Here is a 26,249-nt window from a genome sequence, read left to right as displayed (position 1 = left end):
ACAGACAGCCCCCCCACACCCAGACTCCCACACACCCACTCATATGACACTGTGCAGTGTATCTGTCCCTCACCACACTCCACAACCCAGCTGACAGCCCGGGCGCTGATCAGTGTCACTCCTCTCCGCCAGAAAGGCTGTCCTTGCCTTTTCTGTTGTTTTTTTTTCTCGTCAACCGACTCGGATCTGCAACACGGATCTGCTATGAAATGAAGCAGATAACCACCCCCAACCCCCAACCCCCCACCCAAACTCCCATGGCTCCTGAGCACTGTCACTATCCTGCAGGCCCCCCCTCACGCTGTCTTCCCTGGTCATCGGGTTGGAGCTGGGAGTCCAGATGTTTACTGTTGGGGGGGGGGGACTGCTCACCGAGAGCTTGAGAAAGAGGCCATGTTGATCTGAGCACAGATCTGCAGATGAGCCGACTGATTATGATCCGGCCCATGGCAAAATGAGATTCATAATCCTCAACAAATGGTAGCTGGGGGTAGCTAGGGGAGAGCTGTTTCACCTTATTTACATAAAGTGGGCATTGCAAACACACCTCGACAGAGAGGCAAGCCTGGCGAAATCTCAAGCTCGGTTTGAACGACCTCCTCATGTTGATGAATGCCAACATAATCTGCCATTCAGATGGCAGATGTGCAATCCCAGAGATCCCAGAGATTATTGAACACCCAGAGGTGAGGCGCTGCAACGCTGATCTAGCAAGTTGAGATGGTAGGTCGCCGCTTGCATCTTCTCAAAGCTTGGCGTTGGATGAAAGGCTTGAGAACAATGTCAACTCACAGTTGGTCAGGGGGAATGGAGGTGGGTTCTACGTCAACACTTTGCCCCCCCCCCCTCTGTCTTCCAGCAAAGCAAACTGCTGATGCAGTTGCCAAATCGGAATCCCTATCTGTGTGTGCATAGCTTATTAGCCAGTTCATTGTTCCAAAGCAATTGGCTAGATCTTTCCACCATTGTCCTCTTGGTTTTCCATTCAGTCTAAGGAGACAATGTATAATGGCGGCTTGTGGGGCAGAGGGTGGGGGCGGGCTCTCTCTCAGAGAGACTTCCCATCTGCCTATTAACCGGTCAAGTTGACCTCTACCCAAAACCTCATTGTGAGCATCCGAGCATATCCGCCCATTCAGAAGCACCCGGAAAATCTTTTAAGTCTCCGCTGCTATTTTAATTACAAAAAAAAAAAGAAAAAATTACGATCTATACTAAATTAATTAGGCTCGGCCAGAAGAATGTACAGACCGTCCATGGAATCAAAGTTGGTCTTAAATCATCTGTTGTTATCCGGTGCCTTCTCAGCAGACGGAGTGAAACAGTGGTTTAAAAAGCACATGTATATTTTTTTTCACAGGACAATTTTGGTCGGTGACATTTTGGTCACCGTTAGAAAGCAACAGCCTGAAAAAGAGACTGTTGTTGTGGCCTGGCAGTGGACAGCCAACAGTCAGGACGCCTCGTCACGACGTGCTGAGATAAATGACTCCAGCATCCCCAGTAAACGCAGTCACACCAGGGAAACCTAATCTCCTCACAGAGAGATGAAAAGCATGCCTGATTTAATAAGCCTGAACATGTGCATGTATGGATATATGCAGGCGCCTGGCTATAAATAAATGATCTCTTAACACACACGTGAAGACGCTAAATGCGCGTGTGTTTGTGCGTGCGTGCGCGTGTTCCTGTGTCTGGAGGCACACCAACACCAGGGGAATTCAACTCAAATGTAATAAATGTGAATCATACCACTTTTGGGCCAGTAGCACAATTCAGTCAGCATTTCTGTGTCTGTGTGTGCTAGTAGGAGTATGTAGAACCAAGACGTTTACATTTGACTTGACTTTGGGTGAACCGATAACCTGAGTTAAGGGAGAACACGAGGAACACCCGTTGACTTCTTTTATGGCCCTTAGTAGAGGGTCCTTTGTACAGGATAACGAAAGCTTGTTTCATGCTAAGAGAACGACTGTGAGCCTTCACTCTTTGCACCACTCTGTACTTACCTACAATCCGTATTTAACTGGATGGAGCCTCAGAACTCTTGGTCACGTGTTACTTGGTCGTCTTTAGAACCGCCGAACCAAGAACCAACCAGCGAACCAGGGAAGCTGACTGACCTCAGCAGGGACATCGTATCCAGCAGCTCCTGCAGGAGAGCCAGCCGGCGAATTAGGGATGGCAGAGAGCACAGGAGAACCAGGCCCAAACTAGGCCCTATTCTTAGGCAGCAGAGTCATCGTCCCACCACCCTGCTTGCTGGTGGTCATGTGATGTCAGGGGCTGGTGAGGTCAGGCCTGGAGAGTTCTGTTTCATCACAGCACACTACTGACACAAATACACTCCAACCCCCCCCCCCCCCCCGGCTGTGTTTAAAGCCTCTCTTCAACACGGTGGTATGAGAGGATCGCATGGGTTAAGTAACCCAGACGGGCCACCCAATGCCCTGTGAAGCAACTGGGTTTCATTTGCGTGCTGGGTAGTTTGTTGGCCCGGTGCCCGCACCATGAGACTCTGGCACGGATCGTTGGAGACTCACGCGCCCGGCCAAGGCTGGCATTCGACTCCCTCCCCTCTGTTCCCCTCACCCTTCCTCTCCCGTATCACCGTCGACGTCCAGGGGCAGTCGTGACGTAAGCCAGGGTTGGGGTATTTTTGGGATGAGGCGCACGAGTTCTCGCTGAGCAAAGAGGGCTAATTTTAACCAGATAGGTGAGATTCCTTCCTATCCTATCCCAGGATTCCAGTGGAGCAGTAGCTGAGATATTTCTGGTGAATGCTTCATGAGGCAACAGCCCAGATGGAAAGAAATAGCAGGCGGCAGAGAGAACAGCAGAGGAATAAACCTGACACCAAGCACAGATCCAGCATTCAAGAATGACTCCACAAGTCCATTTATAGTCACTCTCACATGCAGACTTTTTGGAAGGGGATCAAGTTTATTATGGGGCTGCTCTAAGTTGACGATGATCACTACAGTAAATACAGGACAGACTAAGCTGTGTGTTGGACTGCAATGCTGTGACAACCAAAATCAGATGATCTGAGAAACAAATACTGGTTACTCGTGGTTACAAGGTCAGCTTATACCCTAGAGACAGCTCCAATTTTCTTCCGTTTCTGATTGGTTGTTTCCAACGTGTGTACGCCCCCTCCCCCCCCCACCACCACCACCATTCTCCTCTTCACCCCTGCCTCACCCCCCACCCCTAAACCCTGCACACTGAAGAAGAGGACACAGTTCTTTGAAGTCATCTCACGTTTGGATAAAAATATATATATATATATTGCTGTTGGAAGAAAAAAAAATGCATTAGGAAAAGGATAAAAGGAGTTAATAAAAATATTCCAAACCAATCTGAATGAAATAAGAAGCAGTTTCCACGGGCGCATGAAAAGTGCTGCACTGCAAATAGTGTGAGCACTTTATCTCCCGCAATTCCTATACATGTCTGCGGAGAGACTCATATTACATTGTCCCCTGCTTCCTGGGTGTATTTCCGTGTCCTAGATTCACAGCGTGTACCTGGCTCTTTGCATCACGCAGTGCAGAGGCTCCGACAGGAACCAAGCCAGCATCCCCCCCCCCCGCAGTGGCTGAAGGACAAGCACAGGGCTGTGGTGTGAGGAGCTTCTGCTTCCCAGGTTTCCTGTGGTCGTGCGGGCGTTGGCCTTGGTGGAAAGGCATCCGAGAGGGCCGGCTTTGGTTCCGTACCTTCTCGAGAGACGAGCTGCTCCGATGCCACGTGTCCGGCTTTACCCTTTCGTAATCCTTGTTTACTTGAGCCACCGGCTCAAAAAGATCTGCGTCTTCATCTTGATTTCCCTGGCACTGAACTGATTCACAGGCAGATATGAATGGGAATGTTACTGTTGTTCTTCCTCTGGAGAGGGAGCGTGGAACAGCTTCTACAACTCCGGGAGCAGAAGGCTTAACCAAACATGTTTCAAAATCATCTACCGATTTATACAAACACCTTTAGTGCTACCAAGCATCTAACGTTGATGGTTGAAGAACACAGTAGCCTTAAATGCATATCTTCTACCCTAAGGCAGCACTTGCCGACTGAGGCGCTGATTGCTCTCAAGATGGTTCCTGTTCAGATGGAAAAAACATGAGGTGGCACACCTCCATCACAGGGCTGCATGCAATAATTAGCTCCCGGCAGACCCGAACGAAGGAACCATGAGTGGTTTACAGCAAGAAAATGCAAGTCATGAGAGAGAGAGAGTCAGAGAGAGAGCTGTTATGATCTCGGTGACATTGTGCTTGTTCAGCAATTAGCATCTCAGGGAGAACAAAAGAGAAAGTGACATACGAGGTACTTGCTCAATGGGGAACACATTAGGAAGACCTGGAGGAAAACAAAACAGTAAGATGACAAAATGAATACTTTTTTCGCAAATGTGTGTGTGTGTGTGTGTGTGCGCCTGTTTAGTGGGCGCCTGCCTGAGTGTGAAAATGCAAGGCCCCGCTTCACGGCTCGTTCTCCTAATCGCACGGAAACTCGACTACTTACAGGAGCAATGAGGGGGGTAATGAGAAAGTAATCTTTACTAATTTCGCCTGGCTCCGCTTCCATTCTGTTTGATTGTGTGAGCCGTCTGCATCATTACTGCAACATCTGCAGTGATTCGACCAGCCCGTGCCATGGGCGGAGGAGAGGGGGCCTGGGGGGGTGGGTGGAGGGTGGGGAGTTGGTGTTGAAGACACACACCAGCAGAATGGGAAGGGGATTTGTTTTGGACGGTAAAACGTTCATAGAACGTGTCATCTCCTTCCTTCTCCTGGTGCCCCCTGCCTCCCTGTTGTAGGCCCGTGTCCGCTTCCACGCCGGGCGAGGCCGAAGACAGCCAACGCCACGCTGTCGCATCCAGGGTCCGTCTCTGTGCAGCTGCAGCTAATCTCTCCGACCAGAACCCGCCACACAGCTGACGACCCGGTAATCTGGTCCCGGCGTAATCATTACCTCTGGAGCCAGCGGGGAGAGCCTAACTCAATTGTGGGGGGGGGAGTAAACAAAACCAAACCGCATTTACCTCCGACGTCTGCCGTTTTGCTCTCTTTCATGTAATGTCATTTGAATATTCTTGATAGGCCAAATTCCACAATCATTTTCATCGGGGGGTCGCGTGCTCCGTATATGGGAGGCTGTTTGTGTTGACCCAGTCTGTCTGCCTGTCGGCTTGCCTGCCTGCCTGCCTGCCTGCCTGCCTGCCTGCCTGCCTGCCTGCCTGCCTGTCTGCCTGTCTGCCTGTCTGCCTGTCTTCCTGTGTGTGTCTCTGGATCCAGACGTCCCTGGTGTGGCACACTGCTGCTTGTATTACCATCCTCTGCCCTGCTCAAGGCAGAGATGCTGCCGTACATGGAGGCTGTCAAGCTACTCACACACACACACACATACACACAACATACACGCGCTCACACGCACAATGGTAGGGATTACTAAAAGAGATTTGATACACTCAACTAGCAATGCCGCCAGCACAGCGGTGGCCTCCCGGAGACTCCAGGGTGGGCAATTGTAAGGGGAGGTTCTGTTTAGTTTGAACATTTGGATCATGTCTGCACATTAAACTCTCCGAAATAAGAGCGAGAGTCCACTTCACATGACAAATGTGTGGAGCCCTCGTTCCCCGTTCGCAAACCCGACCGCAGATGTAATCAACGACGAAGCCGTCAGAGGGAAAGAGAGTATAGAGAAGCTATTTCCTTTTTTCATCGCGCCTAGCCCTTCCTGGCAGGGTCCCAGTGGTTATATAAGTCACACATTCAACTCCCCTACCACGAGCACACAGGAACAGGTGCCCGTGAAATTAAGTTGGGTTCGCAGCATGAGAAAAAGGAAATCGAGAAAAAAGTAGGCACGCTACCGACTCCATATTACCTGAGGAGGGAGCGAGGGTCGAGCGGGGTGGTAGACTGGTCTGGAAAGTCATGCTGGAGGAGCAAAGGAAACACAGCTGAGGGCCCAGAAGCCCCCCTGCTAATCAGGCTATCATGTTTGAACTTCCAGAACTTTCTTGCCGGCGGAGCTAGCCTCTGTTGGGCCACTGGTGCTCATAGAGGAGGTACGAGAGGGGAGAATGCGGTGGCGCTCCATCACGGGTCTGCTCTCCTTATTATAGATCCTATTAAGATGGGCCTGCGCTGGACTCCGTCGTCTCGTCTGTGTGGGGTGCGCCTTGTTTGTTTTAGTCTTACCGCTCAGTCTGTGGAGTTGAGCCTTTCAAAGATAAAGGCTCAATTAAAAGGATAATCAAATAAAAGGATGGGAAGTTTTCTCTGTCAGTCCTATCTGTAAGACTTGGACGGGGGAAAAAACAACAAACCGGCAAAAAGAAATAATAGCTAACTTATTCTTAATAGAGATACAAAATGATTAGACTCGGATGAGCTCATCTTTGGCTTTGCTCTGACACATACAGTGCCTGTGCTAGCTAACAACTGTTCGACCACAGTTGAGAGTCAACACTCTGCATCGCTGTCTTTCAGATCACTGTCAATGACATCCATCGCATCAATTACAGCCAACATAAAGATGGCAGCCGACCAGGCAACCCATCTCTCCTCTGTGTCTTCCTCTACCCTGCGTGGCCAGGGGAAGAGCCCATGGTAGATGAAGAATGAGTATTGTTAGTATGGTTCTGTTCCTCTCTAAGGAGGGCCTGATTTGTGTTCCCGTTCAGAACTGTGTACGGCGCACTCCCATTGTAATGGATGTAGCCAGTCTTAAATTCCTGTTGCGGTGGAAGCAGTTTAATTAATATCGTGCCACCATAAAATAACTATTGAAATGACAACCGTTGGAATGGATGAGCACATACCGGAGCTCCCAGACTCAGGGAGAGATATGCTGCGGGTGGAATTCACACTTGCAAATCACGCGCTTTTGGGGACGATGATGTAGACGACTAAATATTACCCTCCTCCCCCCCCCACCCCCCGCCACACACACACACCCAACCTCCCCCCCCTGTGTCTCATACCAGACGGGAGGGGTGAAGGATGAGCCCGTTAGTTCTTCCAGCATCGACAAAAAGATGGCTCATTTGAATATTTACGGCCGCCGCTAAGGCACGTAAATGATGTCTGCTGATTAGGCCTCAGCCCCTCGGAGCCCCGGCAAGACGCAGCGACGGCGGTGGCGGCGGCAGCCATGGAGGGAAGACTGATGGATCCTGAGCAGCAGACTGGCTGGGACACACAGAGTTGGAATCACTCAAACATCTGAAGGTGGGTGGAGGGAGGGGTGGAGGGAAGGAAGGAGGGGTGGAGGCGTTACAGAGCGCACGGATGCGGAGGAAAGGCAGTCGAGGGGGGCAGAACTCTGTGCCGTGCAGTCAATAGTCATTTCAGGTGCATTGACCGAAGGAGGACAGATGAATATGCATGGAAAAAGAGAGGGAGATGGAGGGAGGGATGGATGGAGAGGACTCCTGGCCACTCTCAACAAGCCCACGGTGTTCCCTGCATGCTGATTAAACACTGGAGTGCGGGATGACTAAGTCGGGGTCAGACGACTGCGGGCCAGATGGAGTTTTTAATTTACACTGTCGCCACATTCAGGAGCTCGTTCATAGTCTTAGTCATGGCTGCCATTTTCGACTGGAATCAAAGGGCCAAGGCGAGTTTGAATTTCACTGGAAAAACAAGCTATTTTTTCATGTCAGGTGTCACGGCGGATCACAGCCAGAATGTTTGTGTGGTGGTTGTCTACTGTCACAGTTTGCAGGATGACTTAACGGTGACAACAGCTGTCATTTGGAAAAGAATGTCGGAAATCACAGAGGACGTTGAGCCTAGCGTGCAGCAAGTGAATTTATTCTGAGCACTCCTTTTATATTTTAACACAAAACCATCCACGCAGTTAAATATATATATATATAAAAAAAATATCAGTTTTTTTTTTTGCCTACCACGCACACTGAAATGAATGGTGTCATAGAGCACGGTTCACACAGGTTTCAATTAGCGGTGGCTAAATGAATTAAGAGGTTTTAAGCCGTTGCTGTTTTAGTGGTGGTATTAACCTAGTGGCTCTCATTAGCCTCCCCTGGCTGATAAAGAGAGCAGGGGGAACAGCGCTACAGACAGACACCTCGCGCTGACAGGGGCTGACACGAGCGGATCACACCGGCTCATGAATAGTAATGGCCGTCGCCGTGTCCCCCGCTCTCTTTCTTGTGAGGAGTGACTGATTCCTGGCGTCGACAGGACGTGGGGCTGTGGAAAGGAGAGACACCTGCCTGCTGGGAGGGAGGGAGGGAGGGAGGGAGGGAGGGAGGGAGGGAGGGAGGGAGGGAGGGAGGGAGGGAGGGAGGGAGGGAGGGAGGGAGGGAGGGAGGGAGGGAGGGAGGGAGGGAGGGAGGGAGGGAGGGAGGGAGGGAGGGAGGGAGGGAGGGAGGGAGGGAGGGAGGGAGGGAGGGACATGAAGGCAACATCAAAGTCTACTGCGAGTGAATAAACAAGCGAAAGGAAAATTGGGGAGGGGGGGGGGGATTAAGGGGTGAGACAGAGTTTCAGGGCGGTGCCCTTGGGACGAAGGCAGAGGCTGGGGCTATCTGAATAAAGCCAGGGCTGAGACCTTCACTCCTAATGCACTCCTCCAACCATCGATAAGAGAAGGAGAGGCAAGGGCTGCCATTTCGGAGGAGTGATGTCACTGATAACCTGCCGGGCACACTCTCTTCCCCCGCTCGCTCGGCCCGGGGCACGATCGATAACGGCACGATGCTTCACTTGGCAAAACGCACGGCTGAGCGGAATCTGAAATAAGGAGCAGGAGGTGAGTCGAACTGAAGCTCTGCGTTCAGACGGAAGACCCAGAGCTCTGGCCCACGCCGCGCCACGCTCCAAAGGCGGGCCTCGCGGAGCCAGTCGTCTGGTGGGGGCGGACTGGACGTCACACTTCAGTCCACTTTGAAGTCGTGTAAGATGTGCAGGAATGGAGGGCGCACCTCTGCTCTCAATCGCCGGGGCGTGGAACGTGGTTCTTTTTTTTCCCCTTCCCTCAATCTGTTGTTGTTCTCTGCCTTGTTCCAGTGATCCCACAGAGGAGGGGGACTACTGAAGTCGAGAACGCAGCTGGTTCCCTGAAACGTTCATCCGTTCCCAATGAACCCCCTCGGCCCCGCTGGGAGCTTGTGCTCATGGCCCTTCCTGACGGTAAAAGCAGGAGGAGAAAAGAGTTGTGTGTCGCCCGGAGAAGACGAGCCCGCAGTGCCAGAGAACTTTTACGAGAGCTGCATGTTGGAGCTGAACGTGCGGAGGGCTTTGAGAGGCTCTCCGTCTCGCGGCCTTCCTCTGCTACTTCAAACACACCCACATCGGCACCGCTCGTCGGGCCGCATCCGGAGGAGGGAGATCTTTTCTGATCATAGTGCAATGGAGGGATGTTTCAGACAGAAGTCCTTCCAGGAGCTGTCGAAGTCACGCTGGGATGCATCTCTCTGCCTCCCCAAGGCCCCACAACATCGGACATCAGAGTAACAGGTGGAGAAAAAGTACTAAAGTAGGAGAATTATCCACTGGAAAAAGAGATCACTAATGTTGAGCATCTGTCATCCTCTCTAACGCTGAAAGACCATCTCTGACTGGGTGTTTTTATACTCACTTAGAAAAGAATCTAATTTGACCAGTCAAACAAACACTGGCCTTGAAACAATCAAGAAAGACTCCAAACTTTTCCTAATCATATTTGTCCACTGGACCAGTGGAATCATGACAAGCCAGACATTAAAATTTAAACGCCATCCGTACATCTAAATTGTCAGGTCTGCAAACCTGCTCTCTTGAAAAATTTGAAAATTAGGAATATATTGACTTTGGGTAAACTCCTATTTCACAGGGTGCCACTCTGGAGCAACTGAATTTGGTCTGATGAATAAGACATGTGACACTGCACACCGATGTTGCTTAGCTTTGACTTGCAAGGCCCACTTAAATTAAGAGATAATAGTATAAAGTAATTGCGTGTCTGTGTACAGTACAAATCTATTAAATTAAGCTATGCCTCTGTTGTCCTGGGATTATGTCTATGTATTATCGAATGCATTTTTTAAAGGAAACAAATGCATGGTTATTTCATTTTAATTAGGAAAACAATCATACTAGAGTAAGACCTTTGCCAGTGAGATGGAAAATCAACACTTAGAACATCAATCCTTAAATAAATTGGTGAGTTTTTGACAGCAACCTGTATGTTCTACAAAATGTTTAATTTGGGGGATTTTACAAGTTGACATGATTGAGAATTGTAGATAGTAGAAAATAAATTTCTCAATTTCCTTGCATAATTGTATATGGATCACACTGATAAAAGAAACAAACAGGCATACAAATTCATTTCAAGCTGGGACCACTATTTAATTGTGTCCCCCTTTCAATGTAAACCACCAAAAGGGATGCTTGTGGCCAGTTTAAAGGTTTCAACCTCCTAGAGCTCCTTCTTGTTAAGGATCAATTTGTCTGGACAGCCTTTACAAATTGCACAAAGAGACAAAGTTGTCTTAGGCGTGCGGCACATTTTGATTGATGGATCTACACCAGCACCGTTAATCCTCTCGACAGTGTGGAGACGAATCTCCAGCACGCTTCTCCCTTCCTCTCTCCATCCCTCCCTCTCTCCATCCCTCCTTCCCTTCCTCCACTTTCCCTCTATCTTTCTCTCCTCACTCAACCCATTCCTCCCCATTCTCCATCTTTGGCCCCTTCCTCTCTCTCTCCATCTCCTCATCCTCCCTCCTTTCTCCACATCTCTCTCCTCATCCTTCCACCCTACCTTCTCCTGCCCTCCCTCTGCCACTTTCCCTCCATCTCCTCGTCCTCCCTCCCTCTCCCACACTCCCTCCCTATCTCACCCTCCCTCCATCAACTCATCTTTCCTCCCTTCCTCCCCTGCCCTCCCTCCCCTCCCATTTGAACCCAAAACGGCATGCAGCTCAAAGTTTTTAATAGATATCCAAAACACATCACTCGCATTTCTTTCCCCCCGTTATGTTTTGCATCAAAATGTGCAAACTCGCACTGGCAAACACATAAATATGCTTATCAGACACTTTATATGGAAATTCACAGTGAGCAGTGAGTGGCAGTGAGTTTATATTGTGAGGCTGTTACAAAAATTAAAAAAAAGCCATCCCAGGTGAATACCGGATGAAGTCGTCCCACAATAGTTATTTTTTTTATCAGCAGCCAACAAGATACAATCACTTGGCGATGCGTGAGTAACAAGACGAAGGAGTCTGGAGGCACACGACTCAAACCCCAGAGTTAACAGCAGTGAAAGATGAAACAACTTCTCCCTTGGTGACACCACACCACTGTTTGTTTCTGCAGAAGCACTGGAGGCTGCTCTGACGCTTCCCCACTCACACACACACTCACACACACACACACACGTAGACATACACTCACTCACATATACACACACACACGTATACACACACACTCACTCACACATACACACATGTATACACACACACTCACCCACATACACATACACACACACACACATACACACACTCACATATTATACACACATACACATTTATACACACACACATTACGGTAACACACACAGCCATCAGATGGGATCTGTTCACACGTGCGCCAGGCCCCTGGGGAGGAGGCGCTGCCAGGATGAAGGAGTTTCAGCAACCCCACGCACAAGAAAAAACTGTTGAGATAAAAAATAAAAAAGTGAATGAAGATTAAAGAAAATTAACAAGCGAAAACGGCTCTGAGGAGTTTATCTTATTCTTATTTTTTTAATCCTCAGCTGTGAAAATGGGTTGCAGTTCCTACACACTTCCACACTTGTGTGAAGGCTCAAGCTGCATATGATTGTGTGTGTGTGTGTGCGTGCGTGTGTGTGTGTGTGTGTAAGTGAATGAGTAAAAGAGCAGGAACACAACAAGAGATGGAGAGATAGAGAAACTAATGTATGTCTTGTATGGCTTTTAAGTGTGACGCAATGCGCACGTTTGTGTCTTTGAGCCCGGGTAAACACAAGACGTGAGACAGCTTCACCTGGCCTCCACCGTCTCTCCAGATAACAGGACTTGACAGAGAAGAAGATCCGGAGAGAGCTGAAGATTAAACCAAACACACACAGGGAGTATGCTCCATTTCCTCTGTCGTAAGCATGTAGGTAATTTTCATGCCATAACAGAGAGGTATAAATAAGAAAGTGGGCTGTTCCACAAAAACAGCCTGAGTGCAACAGAGTAGAGCGAAAAAAAGAAAAAATAAGTAAAGAAGACAGCCCATCAAGCTCAAGGCATTTTGGAGTTCCACCACATCCTCATAATTAGGTCCTCTCCACCAATCACCAGGAATTTCTTTGAAGACAACAAATGGAATGCTTCTAGCCACCGACCCCCACTCCACCCCAACCACCCCCCACCCCCCACCATCAGCCCCCCCTTCTCTCTCCAGTAATTAAAAGGAAAGCCTTGCTGTCACTAACACGAAGGAAGGCCGCAGCGTGCTCCATATTTCCTGGCACTTTAATGAGTTGCGATAAACGCTACGCTCGTTTTGGCTATTTATACACTTTATGGCACAAATTGCGGCGTAAAGGCCACAAATCACGGGGCTGACGGATGAAGGACGGCCGCGCCTGCGTCCTTCATTAAACCATGCAAATGGCCCAACTGTGGCGCTGGCAGTTCATTAGCCAAACGTGGCTTAATCAGAGTTCTGGAACCGGGTCCCTTCCCAGGTGATGAGCTAATAGAAGCTGCCTGCGCGCCTGCCTAGGATAGGAGAGGAGAGGTGTGAGTGGAGAACGGCTCTGTGGACAAGCTGATGAGGTCTGCTATAAGCTGAACAGGAATCACCACAATGCAGTCAAATAGCTATAGAGCTTGTTCAACAGACGGGTTTCTTGTGTTGATGTTTCCCCAGTCATCCTCGCATGCTAGAATGATGACTAACACCATAATGTCCTAATTACACACTTGCTCAATTCATGTTTTGGAGGTTGAGTGTGCCCAGATTAGGCCTTCATTTTCTGCTATCCCAGCATGCATAATTCACAGTGCACAAAACTGGTTGCAGTTACCCCTTTGTATGGGTGGGGGGCGCTGTTACAGCCCACTCCAGTCAGAGCATGTGGCATGAGATATCATAATAGAGCAACAGCCAGCATACAGACAAACACTCCCAGAGATAAAGCCCACAGTCGCCCGCAGCGTTCCCAAGTCATCAACAACACTTTTCTCTATGCATTTCAAATAGGCTCCCAAACAAAGCAGCCAGCTCCCGTTTCATAATCTACCAAATAATCAGCCAGCTAGCACATTCTGCAGATGAGGAGAGAGTGGAAGGGAGAACGAGGAGGAGGACAACGACAGAAAAGAAAGCAGAAGGAGAGAGACAGAGAGAGACAGACAGAGAGAGAGAGAGAGAGAGAGAGAGAGAGAGAGAGAGAGAGAGAGAGAGAGAGAGAGAGGAAGGGGGGGAAGAGGGGGGAAATCAAAGTCAGGTTGTCCTGACTGATGATGTGATGCTGTAAACAGGAATCTTTTTTTCCTCACAATTAAAGAGTGCGGGCTATTGATTTCCGATGCGGTTCTCGAGTGACTCGCTGGCTGGCTGGCTGGCTGGCTGGTTGAATGACTGGCTGCAGTCACAGTGAAGCTCGGGGTAAGGTGACCATGCTTCGCCAGTTCTGCTAGACCTGATAAAACCTTGGACGTCAGCGGGCAGGTAGGACACTATGTCCCCCCGTCCCTACACACACACACACACACAACTGCCACCACAGCATTCACCCATAGGCTGGTGTAACACGGCCCACTTCATTAACTAATGAAGTCCGCCTGGAGTTACTGCAGGTAGCGTGTGCTAGCTGGGGAGGTGAGGTCACACAGGGAGCAGGTCCTCCTGGACTGTCCAGAGCCCTGGTCACAACCAAACCTGCAGGATCTATAATCTATGATAATCTCCAATTAGTTATACATGAATAACATCCATTTACTACGAGAGGAAATGCCACCAAACTGAAACAGCTGCAAAATGACAGCTAGCGGCTGTGCTAACCTGCCTGGTCAGTTCTGGTCTGATTTCATGCCTGGTACAGGGAGAACTTCAGTCTGACTGTGCTCATACATAACCATGCCTCCATCACAGAGGTAGAATATTGCAAATTTGTCCCTGTCAAGTTTGTGTCGTAAAGCCTAAAAACTGCCTAAAACCGAATTAGGAAGGAAGTATTCATCACCAGATTGTCAGATATCTCCATCCGATATTTCTTGACACTTCTTCAAGTTAAATTATATAAGAACTCTTTATAATAAGCATAATTTAGTCAAAACAATAGATGCTTTGGAGATAGTCATTAATGAATGATTATACAGTTATTAACAGCTATTAGTGAATGCATGGCCAATAGTAAACATTTTCAAACGTGAATGTAATTGACCCAGGACTGCTCCCAGAGGGATTTATCAAAGGCAAAGGCTGTTTGCACTTTACTGATAGGACAAAGTACTATGACAACAAGATAAATGATGGCATGACCACACTGAAAGAGCCCATCAGATCAACTGTACAAGCACACAGAGTTACTGCCAAACACAACGGTTGGTCTAGGTCACTTTGGTCATCTTTTGGTGTCATTGTCTTTCTCTGCCATCTGTTACTTTAATATAACGAGTCCACTACGCCTCGTCATGGCTCTCACAAACCGAGAATGCATGTCCTCATACTCTCCAAACTGAACTGAATACACGGTAGGCTTGAGGAGGAACAAGCCCTTGGAAGGACTGTGATGAATTGAAAAGGGAACTGAAGGGTTCATTATTTTGCGTGGGGATGGAACTCAAGCCCTTGGCTTATTTATCACTTCAGTGGAAAACAGCTTCTGTGATTGCTTTATAATTATTTCTCTGATAACGCTACCCGACCCCCTTGGTGGCCGGCCATGCAGTACATTGATAGAGCATTCATCATTAGCGCAAACTTTTTAATTTTGAGTGGGTGGGGGAGGGGGGGAGTGGAAAAGAGAGGGTACAAAGGGAATACACAATGTGATGCCATCTGTAACTAAAGCACATTACTAATGGAGTCGGTGTAACAGGGCTCTGATGCACTCTGGATGTTCCCTGACCCACCGCGGGTCTGCGATGCATCATAACTCACAACAGCTACAGCACCTCTACGATTCACTTCCAGTGTCACGTGATACAACATTCGATACACTAACAGGAAGGCCGGGGATGCTGGATGGCTCAGACTGAATGTTGTGGGTAGAACACAGTCAGCACGCCCAGAGAGCAGGTCAGGACAGAAGGAACAACCAGTCTCCATCCCAACCGCTTGATGACGGCTGTAACAACCCCCCACTGGGGGGCACCGAACCCCTGAAGAAAACCTATTAACCAGAAACAGATACGTTTAATCTGCCACGAGGGTTTGGGTGTCGTTCTGGAAACATGCAAAAGAGCAAGGACAGCAGACCAGCCCACTTTACCGTGCAGAGGTGGACTTCCATTGAACGTGCAGTGCATGTGTGTGCATGCTCCAAAGACATGTGGGCCTCCTCCAGTTGTGTCACACAGACAGACACACACACCTACAGACGGTGCGTGTGTGTGCTGGGCTGTGAGACACGCTTGGGGGAGCCTGGCGTCCACCAAAAGGAATGGAGACGGAGAGGAAGTGACGAGGTTGTGTCTGAAAGCCCATCCCCTCAACCCTCACCCCCCCTCCTCCCGCACCCCCCCCCCCCCCCCCCCCGGCCGCAGGGCCTCCCAGCTCAATTAGCGAGGCTCAGCGAGGCTTTCTGCTGAGGGGGGAAATCTGCATGCTGGAGCAGGACAGGGGGCAACCCCCTCCACACTACACAGGCTTGGAGTATACCCCTGTGTGTGTGTGTGTGTGTGTGTGTGTGTGTGTGTGTGTGTGTGTATGTGTGTGTGTGTGTGCTTTTTTCTTCTTTTTCCATATTGGATCCTCACAGTGCTTTCCTCACCGGCAGCTGGCATGGTGGGTCATACTTGCTAAAACATTGCTAATTGAAGTTGTGCACAGTCATAAAAGTTAACGTCAATTCTATAAAAATTGGAGTCAGTTTATCTGCACACAATAGCGCAAATGTTCCAAGATATAAAAAAGTTTTGTTTGAGTCCGTAAACCTTGATCCTAACCCAACTGTCAGCAGTGAGAGGATCTGCAACGGGGTTTAGACCTAGAGAATAAAACCTGCAGCCGAATGGAGAAAAGTTTCAGCAAAAAGTAAAAAAAACCAGCTGCAGGTAAATAAAGTATGAGCTGAACCCTCAATAAGTAAACCCCTCAGCTAATGGCCTCAGCAGCACAGTCTATTACAAAAACATTTCTTAAAACTTCCCTCCAATGTTATCAAACTGTCCGTCCTCTTCTAAATGACTTTTCCACTGCTTGGTCCACAATGTGGAGGCAGGTGGTCAGCATTTCAGATGCAGAGCATAAATCATTGATATGGGCAGAGGCGGAGCCTCAAGATGTCCTAAAAAGGCCAAGGTCTGGAGAGGGGGGCCGTTGCCGTGACGCAGCCTCCTTCCACCCCCTTCAGAGGGGCGGTCCTTTCAGGGGTGTGGTGCACACATTCCACAGCAAGGTGAGGTGGATAAAGGCTTACAGTTAAAAAAAAAAAGAGAGAGAGGGAGGGAGAGGGAGAGAGAGAGAGAGAGAGAGAGAGAGAGAGAGAGAGAGAGAGAGAGAGAGAGAGAGAGAGAGAAAGTGCTTCGGCAGCACAACTCAAGGCCAAAATCTATTTAATCACGGAATAAGGACAGTTCAAGAAGAGGCAATGTAATATTCCCTGCATAAAACGTCCCCCACCTCTTCCTGTGCCCCGGAGGTGGCGGAGACGACACATTTCATGACACAGAATACATTTACAGACAAACCTACGACCACCAAACAAACCTCATCCCATTCTGCGCCTTACCTAGAAACTACTGAACCTTGCTCTCTATACCAAGCCATGGCACCAGAACATACACCTCCAAGATGTCGACCAAATGCTGCAATGCGCAAAGTAACAAAATAAACAAACGACGCGCTGATAATGACGATAATAGCAGTCTTGTTGGAATGAAAGGATGAAGGTCAGTAATTGCAAGGACGCGGGAGATACGGAGGCGGGAGAGCTGTGTTTTGGTTTTTCTCATGGAAAAGGAGGATGGGGGTCCTACTGGGCACGTGCGGCGGCTGCACGGCGGAGCATGCCTGAGCAGAGGTTAAGAAAAGCAATTAATAGACAGTTGAGATAATCGAAAGGAACCTCCCCCTGTAGACACCTTAGTGTGTGGAAGACAGAGAGGGGGGGGGCAGAAAGGGAAGGAGAGAGAGAGTGAAGGGGGAGAAAGAGAGTGAGGGGGGAGAGAGAGAGAGAGAGAGAGAGAGAGAGAGAGAGAGAGAGAGAGAGAGAGAGAGAGAGAGAGAGAGAGAGAGAGAGAGAGAGAAACACTTGTTTACAGCCTTGCTGCGGCAATCAGCAGCAAGCGGGTTCAGTGCCGACACAGGGGCCCCTCTTCTCAGGTGAAACCGATAACACTTCAGAAGCACACTTCTGGGCTGCAGCGCCTCACCTCCTCGTGAGGAAGCAGCGAGGCTGTTCAGCACTCTGAGCTGCGCTGCCTTTCATCTCCTTACATTACACACAGTCACTGCCAAGACCTTCAAACGTCCACAATAACAAGACAGCATGTGAAAACAGAGAGGGTAAAAGCCCACTTGATGCCTCTTTAAAGAATGAATATACAAATGTAATATAAATGCAGAATATCTGGCCCGCCGAACATTCAGAGATTCATCGTAAGGCTACGGTCTGAAAGGGGAACATAAGGATTCAGATTCCCCCTGATCCTAACCCCTTATAAAATGAAAGATGGTCTGTCTTTGAATCCTTGTCATCTATGTTGAACAATACGATACAAACAGCGTGCATACATTTCACCTTGTGTACAGTTTCATCACTTATTTCTTTTGATAGGTATGCATGGGAAGAGGCATTAAAGCCTTCAGTTACTAACACATGTTAGCTGGTTAGGTTGATCTCTTTATCCTTCTGAACATACAATATCAAAATGGTGGAAGTAAATCCAAACATTTAAATACATTTTACATTTTAAGGAACACTGCTTAGGGGTGCTGTAAGTGACCCAGATTGTCACAAAGTGGATATCTTTTTTTATCGATAGACAGTCACACATCTAACATGGATTACTGTGTCTAATGGCTCACGCAGGCAGTAGTTGTGGAGTAAAGCCAGGTTGGCCCTGCTCTAAAACAATAAGGGCTCTTCCAAATAGCGACCCCCCATCTTATGAGAAAACTCGAAAAATCCCTTTGAAAAACCGTGGCAGGACGCCTTGTTAAATTCTGACTTCCTGTTTATTTGATCTTTGAGGGGAGGTTTCTCCACTTGGCGTGCGTGTCGGAGTATCCTACAACAGCGAGCAGTGACAGCGTTAACTAGCAAAGGATAATCTGTCCCACTTGTTAAACCGCATGTTCGCTGGATCAGAGGAGATGCGGCACAGCAGTGCGGAGGCAGGCAGATGTTTTGCAGGTCATTGGTGAGTTTGTGGCGGCTCCTTTGTAAAGTCTTGATTAGATAATTACCCAGCCATATCATAGCAATATGTTGCAAAGTAAAGAAGAGGTTGACTCATTAAAATGCTAAGAGGCCCCAGGAACTCGGAGCTCGCGTCAACGACAGGAGGAAAGAGCGGGGAGGGAGATCTGCTCGGCTGCAAGAACGTGGGTACAAAAGAACCGCTTTTTTGTTCCGATGAATAGTCATGACATATCATGTATCACCTTAATCTGAACTTGAAAATGTAGGTCTATTATTGGAGGATGAGGGAATATTTTGAGGTCCAACAGTTAGGTGAGAAAAATCCTGTCCCACTATCATCCAACACTATCACAATCAGACAGGCAGCCTTTTTCATAATCTAAATGCATAATGAGACACACTGCAAAGCCTGGAGCTCTTATGGTTACAGATATTACTGGAGTGCAGAAGGTACCATTTGCATTCAAATCGACCAGCGACTGCCACCCTAAACCTACAGTCCTTGTGATGGACTGCTTTGAGTTGCAGCCTCCCAAGAAGCGACTCTGTGAGCCCTTTCAGGTCACCTGAAGCTTTCTGAAGCAGACTGAATGATAGGCCTCAGAATCCAGAGAGGTAGGAGAGAACGTTCGCACAAAAAGAGATACGCTTTTTGTCCAGACAAACTGAATACATCGCTTTTGAAGAGCAGGAGGCCAGACGAGGTTTCAAGTCTGGGATCTTTTATACAGTAGGTGTGTGCAAACGTGTGATGAAACTTTCAGCACCTTGGACAGCTGCCTGCACAACCCCACTCAGGAGAGGAGAAGTGAGGCTACAGCCTTCCATGCACACTAGAGGGAACGAGAGACAGCCAGAGAGGTAGAGAGCAGGAGGGAGAGACACACATACGAAGGCTGTAAGGGGAGAAGTGTGATGAGAGGATGGATGAATGAGAGGGAGAGAGGTAGAAGGAAGGGGGACCAAGAGAGAGACAAAAAAAGAGCAAAGGAGGGAGAAACGGAGGAAGAAAGAGGGTTGGGAGGGAGACAGTTCAAAAGATTCAGAGTTCATCTGGTAATTAAGTTAACATGTAAGTCATTTTACTCTCATGCAGTTCAGTGATCTCCATGTTCTTTACAAGTGGAGACACTCATTCAAAATAACTACAGACACACACACACACGCACACACACCCATCCACCCACCCACATAGACACACACACACCACCGGCAAGACCCGGCGATCCCACAGTTTTCTCCCGGCATGCATGTCGCTAGCTGAATAATGTAGGGCCTTTACCCAGCGCTCAAGCATGAGTGGATAATCTGGCCACAAGGACAGACTGTGTCAACATTCCCCTTATTTATTTATTTACCCACTTGCTGCAGGAGCTGGGGAAGGAGAGGCAATGTACCCACATGCAGCCCCGGTGCAGGAGCTGTGTTTAGGAGGCTTCGGTTATACGCTCACACCAGCCAGGTTTAATATTCTCTCAGGTGCCTGCTCCACTGTGTCTGCCACTTCAGTACTTCACTACTAATCTCTTCTGTAAATGTGTGAAATTAGGTTCCTTGCTTTTTAATTACATAAAACACACACACACATAAACACACACACATATACACACACACACACACACATCTCCTTGTGTATTTATGGTGTAACATAGTTATGATATTGGCAAAGGCTTTATTTGTTGAAATACTACATGTTGCTTACAATAACTTATTAATAATGTTGGGGATGGCTTTTGTTTTCCAACTCTAAATACTGTTGCAATAGGATTTTGAGCATTGCCAATCACAATCCTCATTTAAGAACCTAATCCGCTTTAATTTGCAATGCTTGTAATTCAAAACGGCACCTCATTCTATAACAACTGCCATATTGTTTGCAATGTGCTCCCAAAACTGCAAGGAAACTCTCCTGGACAGAAACTGCGAGACTACCTTTCCAGGAAATGGATCCTAAACCCTGGTGGTTTCATTCTACCTCATTACCACAAACGTTCACACAAATATTTTGACTGGAATAAAAGAACCATAAATTGCAGAACAGCTCTGAGCCCCATCAAAACATTTTTTTTCAGCTCCTTGTTTGTCAGTGAGATGATCATAACTCACATCCACAGATTAGAATCCTTGGAATATCAAGCAATACAGCTTTGACACACATTTAATGAGTTTCAAAGATGGATGATTGTGTTTAAAGCCAAATATGATTTAGGTAATTATCCGCAGGATTGCTAGGAGAACATAGCTGGATTAAACATATATAGATACAAGCTTACTGCAGCACTACCTCAGACATTGTTGTGAAGTGATTGTTCTTGCCTACACATGAACTGACACCTACCAGTGTGTTCGTTGCTGAGTTTCAATATGACGTGAACTTCACATCAACAAACGGAAGATAATCCAACACAATAGACAGAATGAAATAATACACACAGATATTCATTAATTAGGTCTACTAAACTGTATATGCATGGATATACTGCACAACATAGGGATGACTATAAGGTAAATCAAAAGTCTAAAAAGTCATAAAGCTAACAGCTCAATTGCTTCAAAGTCATTTTGACTCAATTATTTATATGATTCCTGGCTATTGGGTTAATGTATAATTGATTCAGGAACGTGGAGTAGTTGTTTGATCCTGAAGAAGATTCAGGGTCAGTTATTTGAGCTGAAAAATATTGTATTGCTGTTTCAGACAAACAACTACTATTCTATTAATTGTTTTGATTATATTGATATAATGTATAACTCCTACAAAGTTAGGAGAATTGAATTAAAGGGTTGAGTGAGGACATAAATATGTGACTTGCTAGGATGGTCACTTTCTTAGTGGTCTGCAAGTCTTGTTTTACTTATCATAAGAAGTAGGCTTGACTCATGTTATCCTATAACGCACTAACCTTATTACAAGTTTTCACTTTGAGGACACCGATGAACATGCATTTAGTTGGTTGTTTTTATTAAGCGATTTAAAATGTCCCATTTGGTAGCATACATGTATTGCACTCTACTTTAAGCAGGGACAGGTGTGCCCATTCACGCGCTCAGACAACTCTCCTCGTGTTCTGTCGCGCGCATTCGATGAGACCCGCTCAATGTGATCTCTATGAGGGGTGCGACGTCGATAGGTGCCTAATAATGTGAGAAAGTCTGTTCCGATATGACATCACATTCCGATGTTAATCCGGGACACGACAAATTCGCAAAGGCTTTCATATCCCTAGATCGTTCCAATCCGTTAAGATTTGAAGTTATAAGTTAGAGAACATAGGCTATGGGATCTACAGTGTTTAAGGAGGTGTCGCGCGGAGTCGCGCTCCTACCTGCTCGTAGGAATCCTCCCAGGTGAGGTTCAGAAGGCAGGAAGAAAACAGTTCATCTTCTGTCAGCGCATAACCGTCCATGGTCTGTTGTGTTGCGACGAATGAGAGTAATTAGAGTCTGTATAGGTTCTATTCCTCCCTCGACGAATCTCTCGGTCCCGCTTGCTTCTCCGGTACCGTGTATCAAACGGACGTCAACTGTGGTGCTGCTCGCTCCGTCACGTGGGGCGGACACCTTCAACAACACAGATATGCCTTTTTTGGGCCAAGATATAATTCTAGAGAGTATATAGTTTTCACCTATTTATCAGCAGACCAGTTTGTTTTATTAACTTTGTCCTAAGTTATGACAACACGAGTCCTATAAGATTTAGTAGCCTACTTCAACAGGTAGCTGGTCCTCACGCGACGACAGGGGAACATACGTTACCTTGGCAACGAGCCTACACCAGGTGTTAATTTAGTGCTGTGTAACGGTAATTAATTTGAATACTTTGCATGTAGTTCGTAGGCCAGTTAGGATGATTACACTTAAGAGAATTGTTTGGTAAATATTGGGAAACTTTTTCACAATTTATATATGTATAGCTAAAGCTGAATATCCTTGCATAATGCATCAGTCCGATATTGGAAGTTACGAATAGTTCCAAACATAAGGCTACTTTCAACCATGTGATTTCTGTAGCCTACGACTTTCAGCATTTAATAGCATAGCAGATAGCAGGAAAGGTCCTCATACAACAAAGCTGTCTACCCAGCCTTCCCCATGTGTTGAGAAATGTTTTCCTTTTCTTTTAGCCTACTGCTCCACTGCCTTACAGTTGCCTACTTCAGCTATATTTTTTAGAACAAGATTAGGCAATGTTTTATTATTCACATCTACAGGTAAACTAAAATAATTTGCTCCAGAAAACAAGTTGCTAATGTTGCACTGCGAACATAATTGATAAACACCATCATCATATTGGCATAATGTATGCTAATATAAAGTGATTTGCACTCATTAAATATGCCTAACTATATATTGACACAATAAATGCTGCAATTTCAGAGGAATATGAAAAAGGAGTAGAATTATTCAAACTCTTTATAATGTATGCTAATATAGAGTGATTTGCACTCATTAAATATGTGTATCTATATATTGACTCAATAAATGCTGCCATTTCAGAGGAATAGGAAAAAGGAAAAGTAGTAGAATCATTCAAACTCTTTTCCTAACTTTAAGGAACAATAAGCTGGAAAGGCTTCAGTAACTAAAAAGCTACTGTAACAACCTAGTGGATCCCATGCTGGGCATCTTTACATCAAGTTGGTTTAAGCTCAAGTCAGTGCAAATGAGCCTTCCAACCATCACTAAGTTGTTTATATTTACATTTATTCATTTAGTAGATACTTTCATCCAAAGCTAGGTACAAAAAGTGCATATACTAAGTAGGCTTACAAGTACAGCAGATTAAGGACTAGAAGTGCACAGATTTAACAGTGTTACAGTGGAAAGAACCAAGGAACAGTCTGTATTTTACGATACTATGCATGCCTGCTTTAATTAGATACACTCAGTTGTCTACAATAGGAATTTGGGTTTGTGGCTTCTGGCGAGGTTATCATAGTCTGACACTGTATGGTTATCCAGTTGCAACATGTTCACATTGTTGCATTTACAATTGACAAGCCTTTTTTGGAGAACTGTCTTTCACCATTTGTCCTGCCAGAAGTGAGCAACACAAAGCAGAGGGGGTTTCTTTCATGCTGCAGTGTTGCTTTACTCTCCTCCTCGTTTCATCTGGCGTGCGTTCACCACGCATCGGTTGTAACCTTTTCATTTGTGGTCGAGTGGCTCAATGCTGTGCATGTTCCTCCGCACACAAACTGTTAAAAGATTCACTTCACTGGCTAGAGTAATAGAAAGCAAAATTGACACGTTTTTGGTTTTTCCTTTTCTTCTGTTCGTCGCATGTTCTCAGAGAAAAGCTTTGATACATGGTTCAATGCATGGTTAATTTGTTAGACGTGAGTAACAGGCCCTGTCACACGTGCAGTTAATAGATGTTTATAGAAATGGTCACATGTCCTTCCACGTCACAATGGAATGCTCGATTACCATAGTAGCCGGGTCGTCATCAATATGCAAGTGTGTTGTCAAGACGGCACGTTTACCTAAAAAGCGGTTCTGGATGACAATGAAGAATAAAGTATTCTCAGATCTGGGGGCCAGGACGCAGAAACAGGGAGGTCATGACGCACAGAGAAGGCTCCATCTCTTATCTCTCCCTCCTTATCAACTATATAATCTGTCCTCCACTGTAGATTAAATTAAAGATTGTGAAACACCATGCATTTGCACAGCACCAGAGGAAGGCCAACAGCAAAAGGACACGTCACAAGTGTCACAAGCCAGATTTAGCAAAATAAATGGGAGAATTCCTCCTTCTCCTGGTCCTACGACATGTTTCCCCACCTCTGCACCCCCTCGCTCCAGCACCCCCCCGCCCCCCCACCCCCACCCCACCCGGCAGCAGCTGTATGTGATCTCATACGATTTCCCCTGGTCTCCTTGAGTAAAACAAATCAAAGCTGTCCAGGGAATCAAATCGACAGGCAGATTATTCCAAGTGACAACGTAACAATTACATGGTTGATTTTTTCAGTGTGGGTACATTTCCATAATGCATACACACACAAACGAGATGACACCGTTGCTCAAGGTGGCAGGTCAGGGGCCTCACCTATCAATCACAGTGTGTGGACAAAGTTAAATTGAAGCAAACATCGCTTTTTTCCGCATGTGTGCACATTTTGCTTATTCCTGCACAGATTCTTGCTTTCAGTTGTAGAGGGGGGGGGGGGCGGGATTAATTCTGGCTATTTTAGACATGCAGTCTTCAAATCACCACACCCTATGGTCCATCCATCAAACATAACCCTGTGGTTCATGCATATACCATATCACAGAAAAGACTGGCTAGCAACTGTCAGAGATGGTGTGATTGAATTGTTCCATTGCACTGTCACCAGAGGGGCTATTACTTCAAATTAGCATACAAATTCAAACCAGGACAGATGGATTTGTCACATTCCAGGCACCATCTTCCTGCGAGATTGGCTGCGCTTGTGCTGCGTGAAGATAAGACACCTGTCTGGGTTGCGATCGGGGAGGGCTGGTGCAGGATGGTCAGAGGCTTCCTGGGTAGAGGGGTCTACGAAACGCTGATGCGTTCAGCAATGAACTTCCCATCCCACCGTCGGGAAAAGGAAGCCTACTTCCTGTTCGCCGCAGGTGTCTTGAAAATAAGAGCCGTTTACGATTCAAACTGCCAATTCACAATCCTGTCAGTTCCTGGTAGAGCCCTCAGGCCTGTTGTTTGCCCGAAATACTGTGGTTTCCATGATTTATGATCAAAATAAAGTATAGTCGTTAACTAAGAAAAGATGGTTAGATCAGCAAAAATGGGGAATGGCTCCCAATTTTCCCCCTGATGGTTATGGCAGTGATGACCTGGACCATCAAGCCCTCTTCACCATCCTGATCTCGTCTCAACCCCACAGGAGGCTTTCTGCATACCTCCCTCAAAACAAAGCAGCCTTCACTTCAACTGTAAGAAGATTCATTGACATCCATTGCCATATAACTATTCTTTTGCCTTTCAGTAACAGCACAGGACCTTGTGGGAAACTGAGTCTACTCTGAGGATTGGGCTAAACAAAACATAAATATGGGTAAACATGTCATGCTTTTACTGTGTGCCATTATCCACTTGCTAATAAAATGTAACTTTAAAAAATACAGATTTTCTTTTGTAATTACGTGGAGTGGATCAATGGGAAATATTGAGCATGAAAAATGCCCCTACCCTAGGATCAATTCCATATAATTTCCTGATCAGCTCAACCTAATGGGATTTCTATTGGCTTCAGTTATGAATGCTATTCTCTCCGGCACAATTTCATGGATACATTTAGATTTATGTGCCATCGAAAGGCTTCTGCAGTAAAAATGGCTCCCCAACAATCTAAGCAGTTCACAACAAGGATACCCTCATGTCTCTGCATAGTGAATGAGCTGTAGCCTAGATTTCGTATGATCCTGTAATAGGACTGCCAGCAGCTTTTCCCTCCTCTCTTTCTCTCCTTCGTACTTCTGACTCTAAAAACACTTTAACTGCCCCACCTCTCGTAGTGATGTGCCTTTGAAAATTTGCGATGAGGGGGCACGTGCTGACTTGGGGCGCTTTTGAAGCTGTCGCTTCTTTCCCCGTGTGTCTCAGTGTATTCTGGAACCCTCCACCGCCTCCAAACTATACAGCAGCAGAATAGAACCCTCCCGAGGCACCGTGATGA

At 46.9% G+C, this 26,249-nt stretch overlaps 1 protein-coding gene across 1 annotated transcript in view; it reads right to left on the bottom strand.

Moving 5' to 3' along the window:
• The window catches only part of ppargc1a (peroxisome proliferator-activated receptor gamma, coactivator 1 alpha), a 222,749-nt gene extending 200,622 nt beyond the window's left edge, over positions 1-22,127 (bottom strand). Inside the window, exon 1 of the mRNA XM_084691446.1 lies at positions 21,909-22,127. Coding sequence (XP_084547572.1) covers positions 21,909-21,989 — 81 coding nt within the window. The 5' untranslated portion in view covers positions 21,990-22,127. The remainder of the gene's footprint in view (positions 1-21,908) is intronic.
• Between the last annotated feature and the right edge of the window lie 4,122 nt (positions 22,128-26,249).

The sequence above is a fragment of the Hypomesus nipponensis genome, chromosome 25 (assembly GCF_054491055.1).
Source record: "Hypomesus nipponensis isolate SF chromosome 25, ASM5449105v1, whole genome shotgun sequence".
Taxonomy (NCBI): Eukaryota; Metazoa; Chordata; class Actinopteri; order Osmeriformes; family Osmeridae; genus Hypomesus; species Hypomesus nipponensis.
Note: the sequence above shows the minus strand (reverse complement) of the source record. Positions and strands in the feature narration are given on the sequence as shown.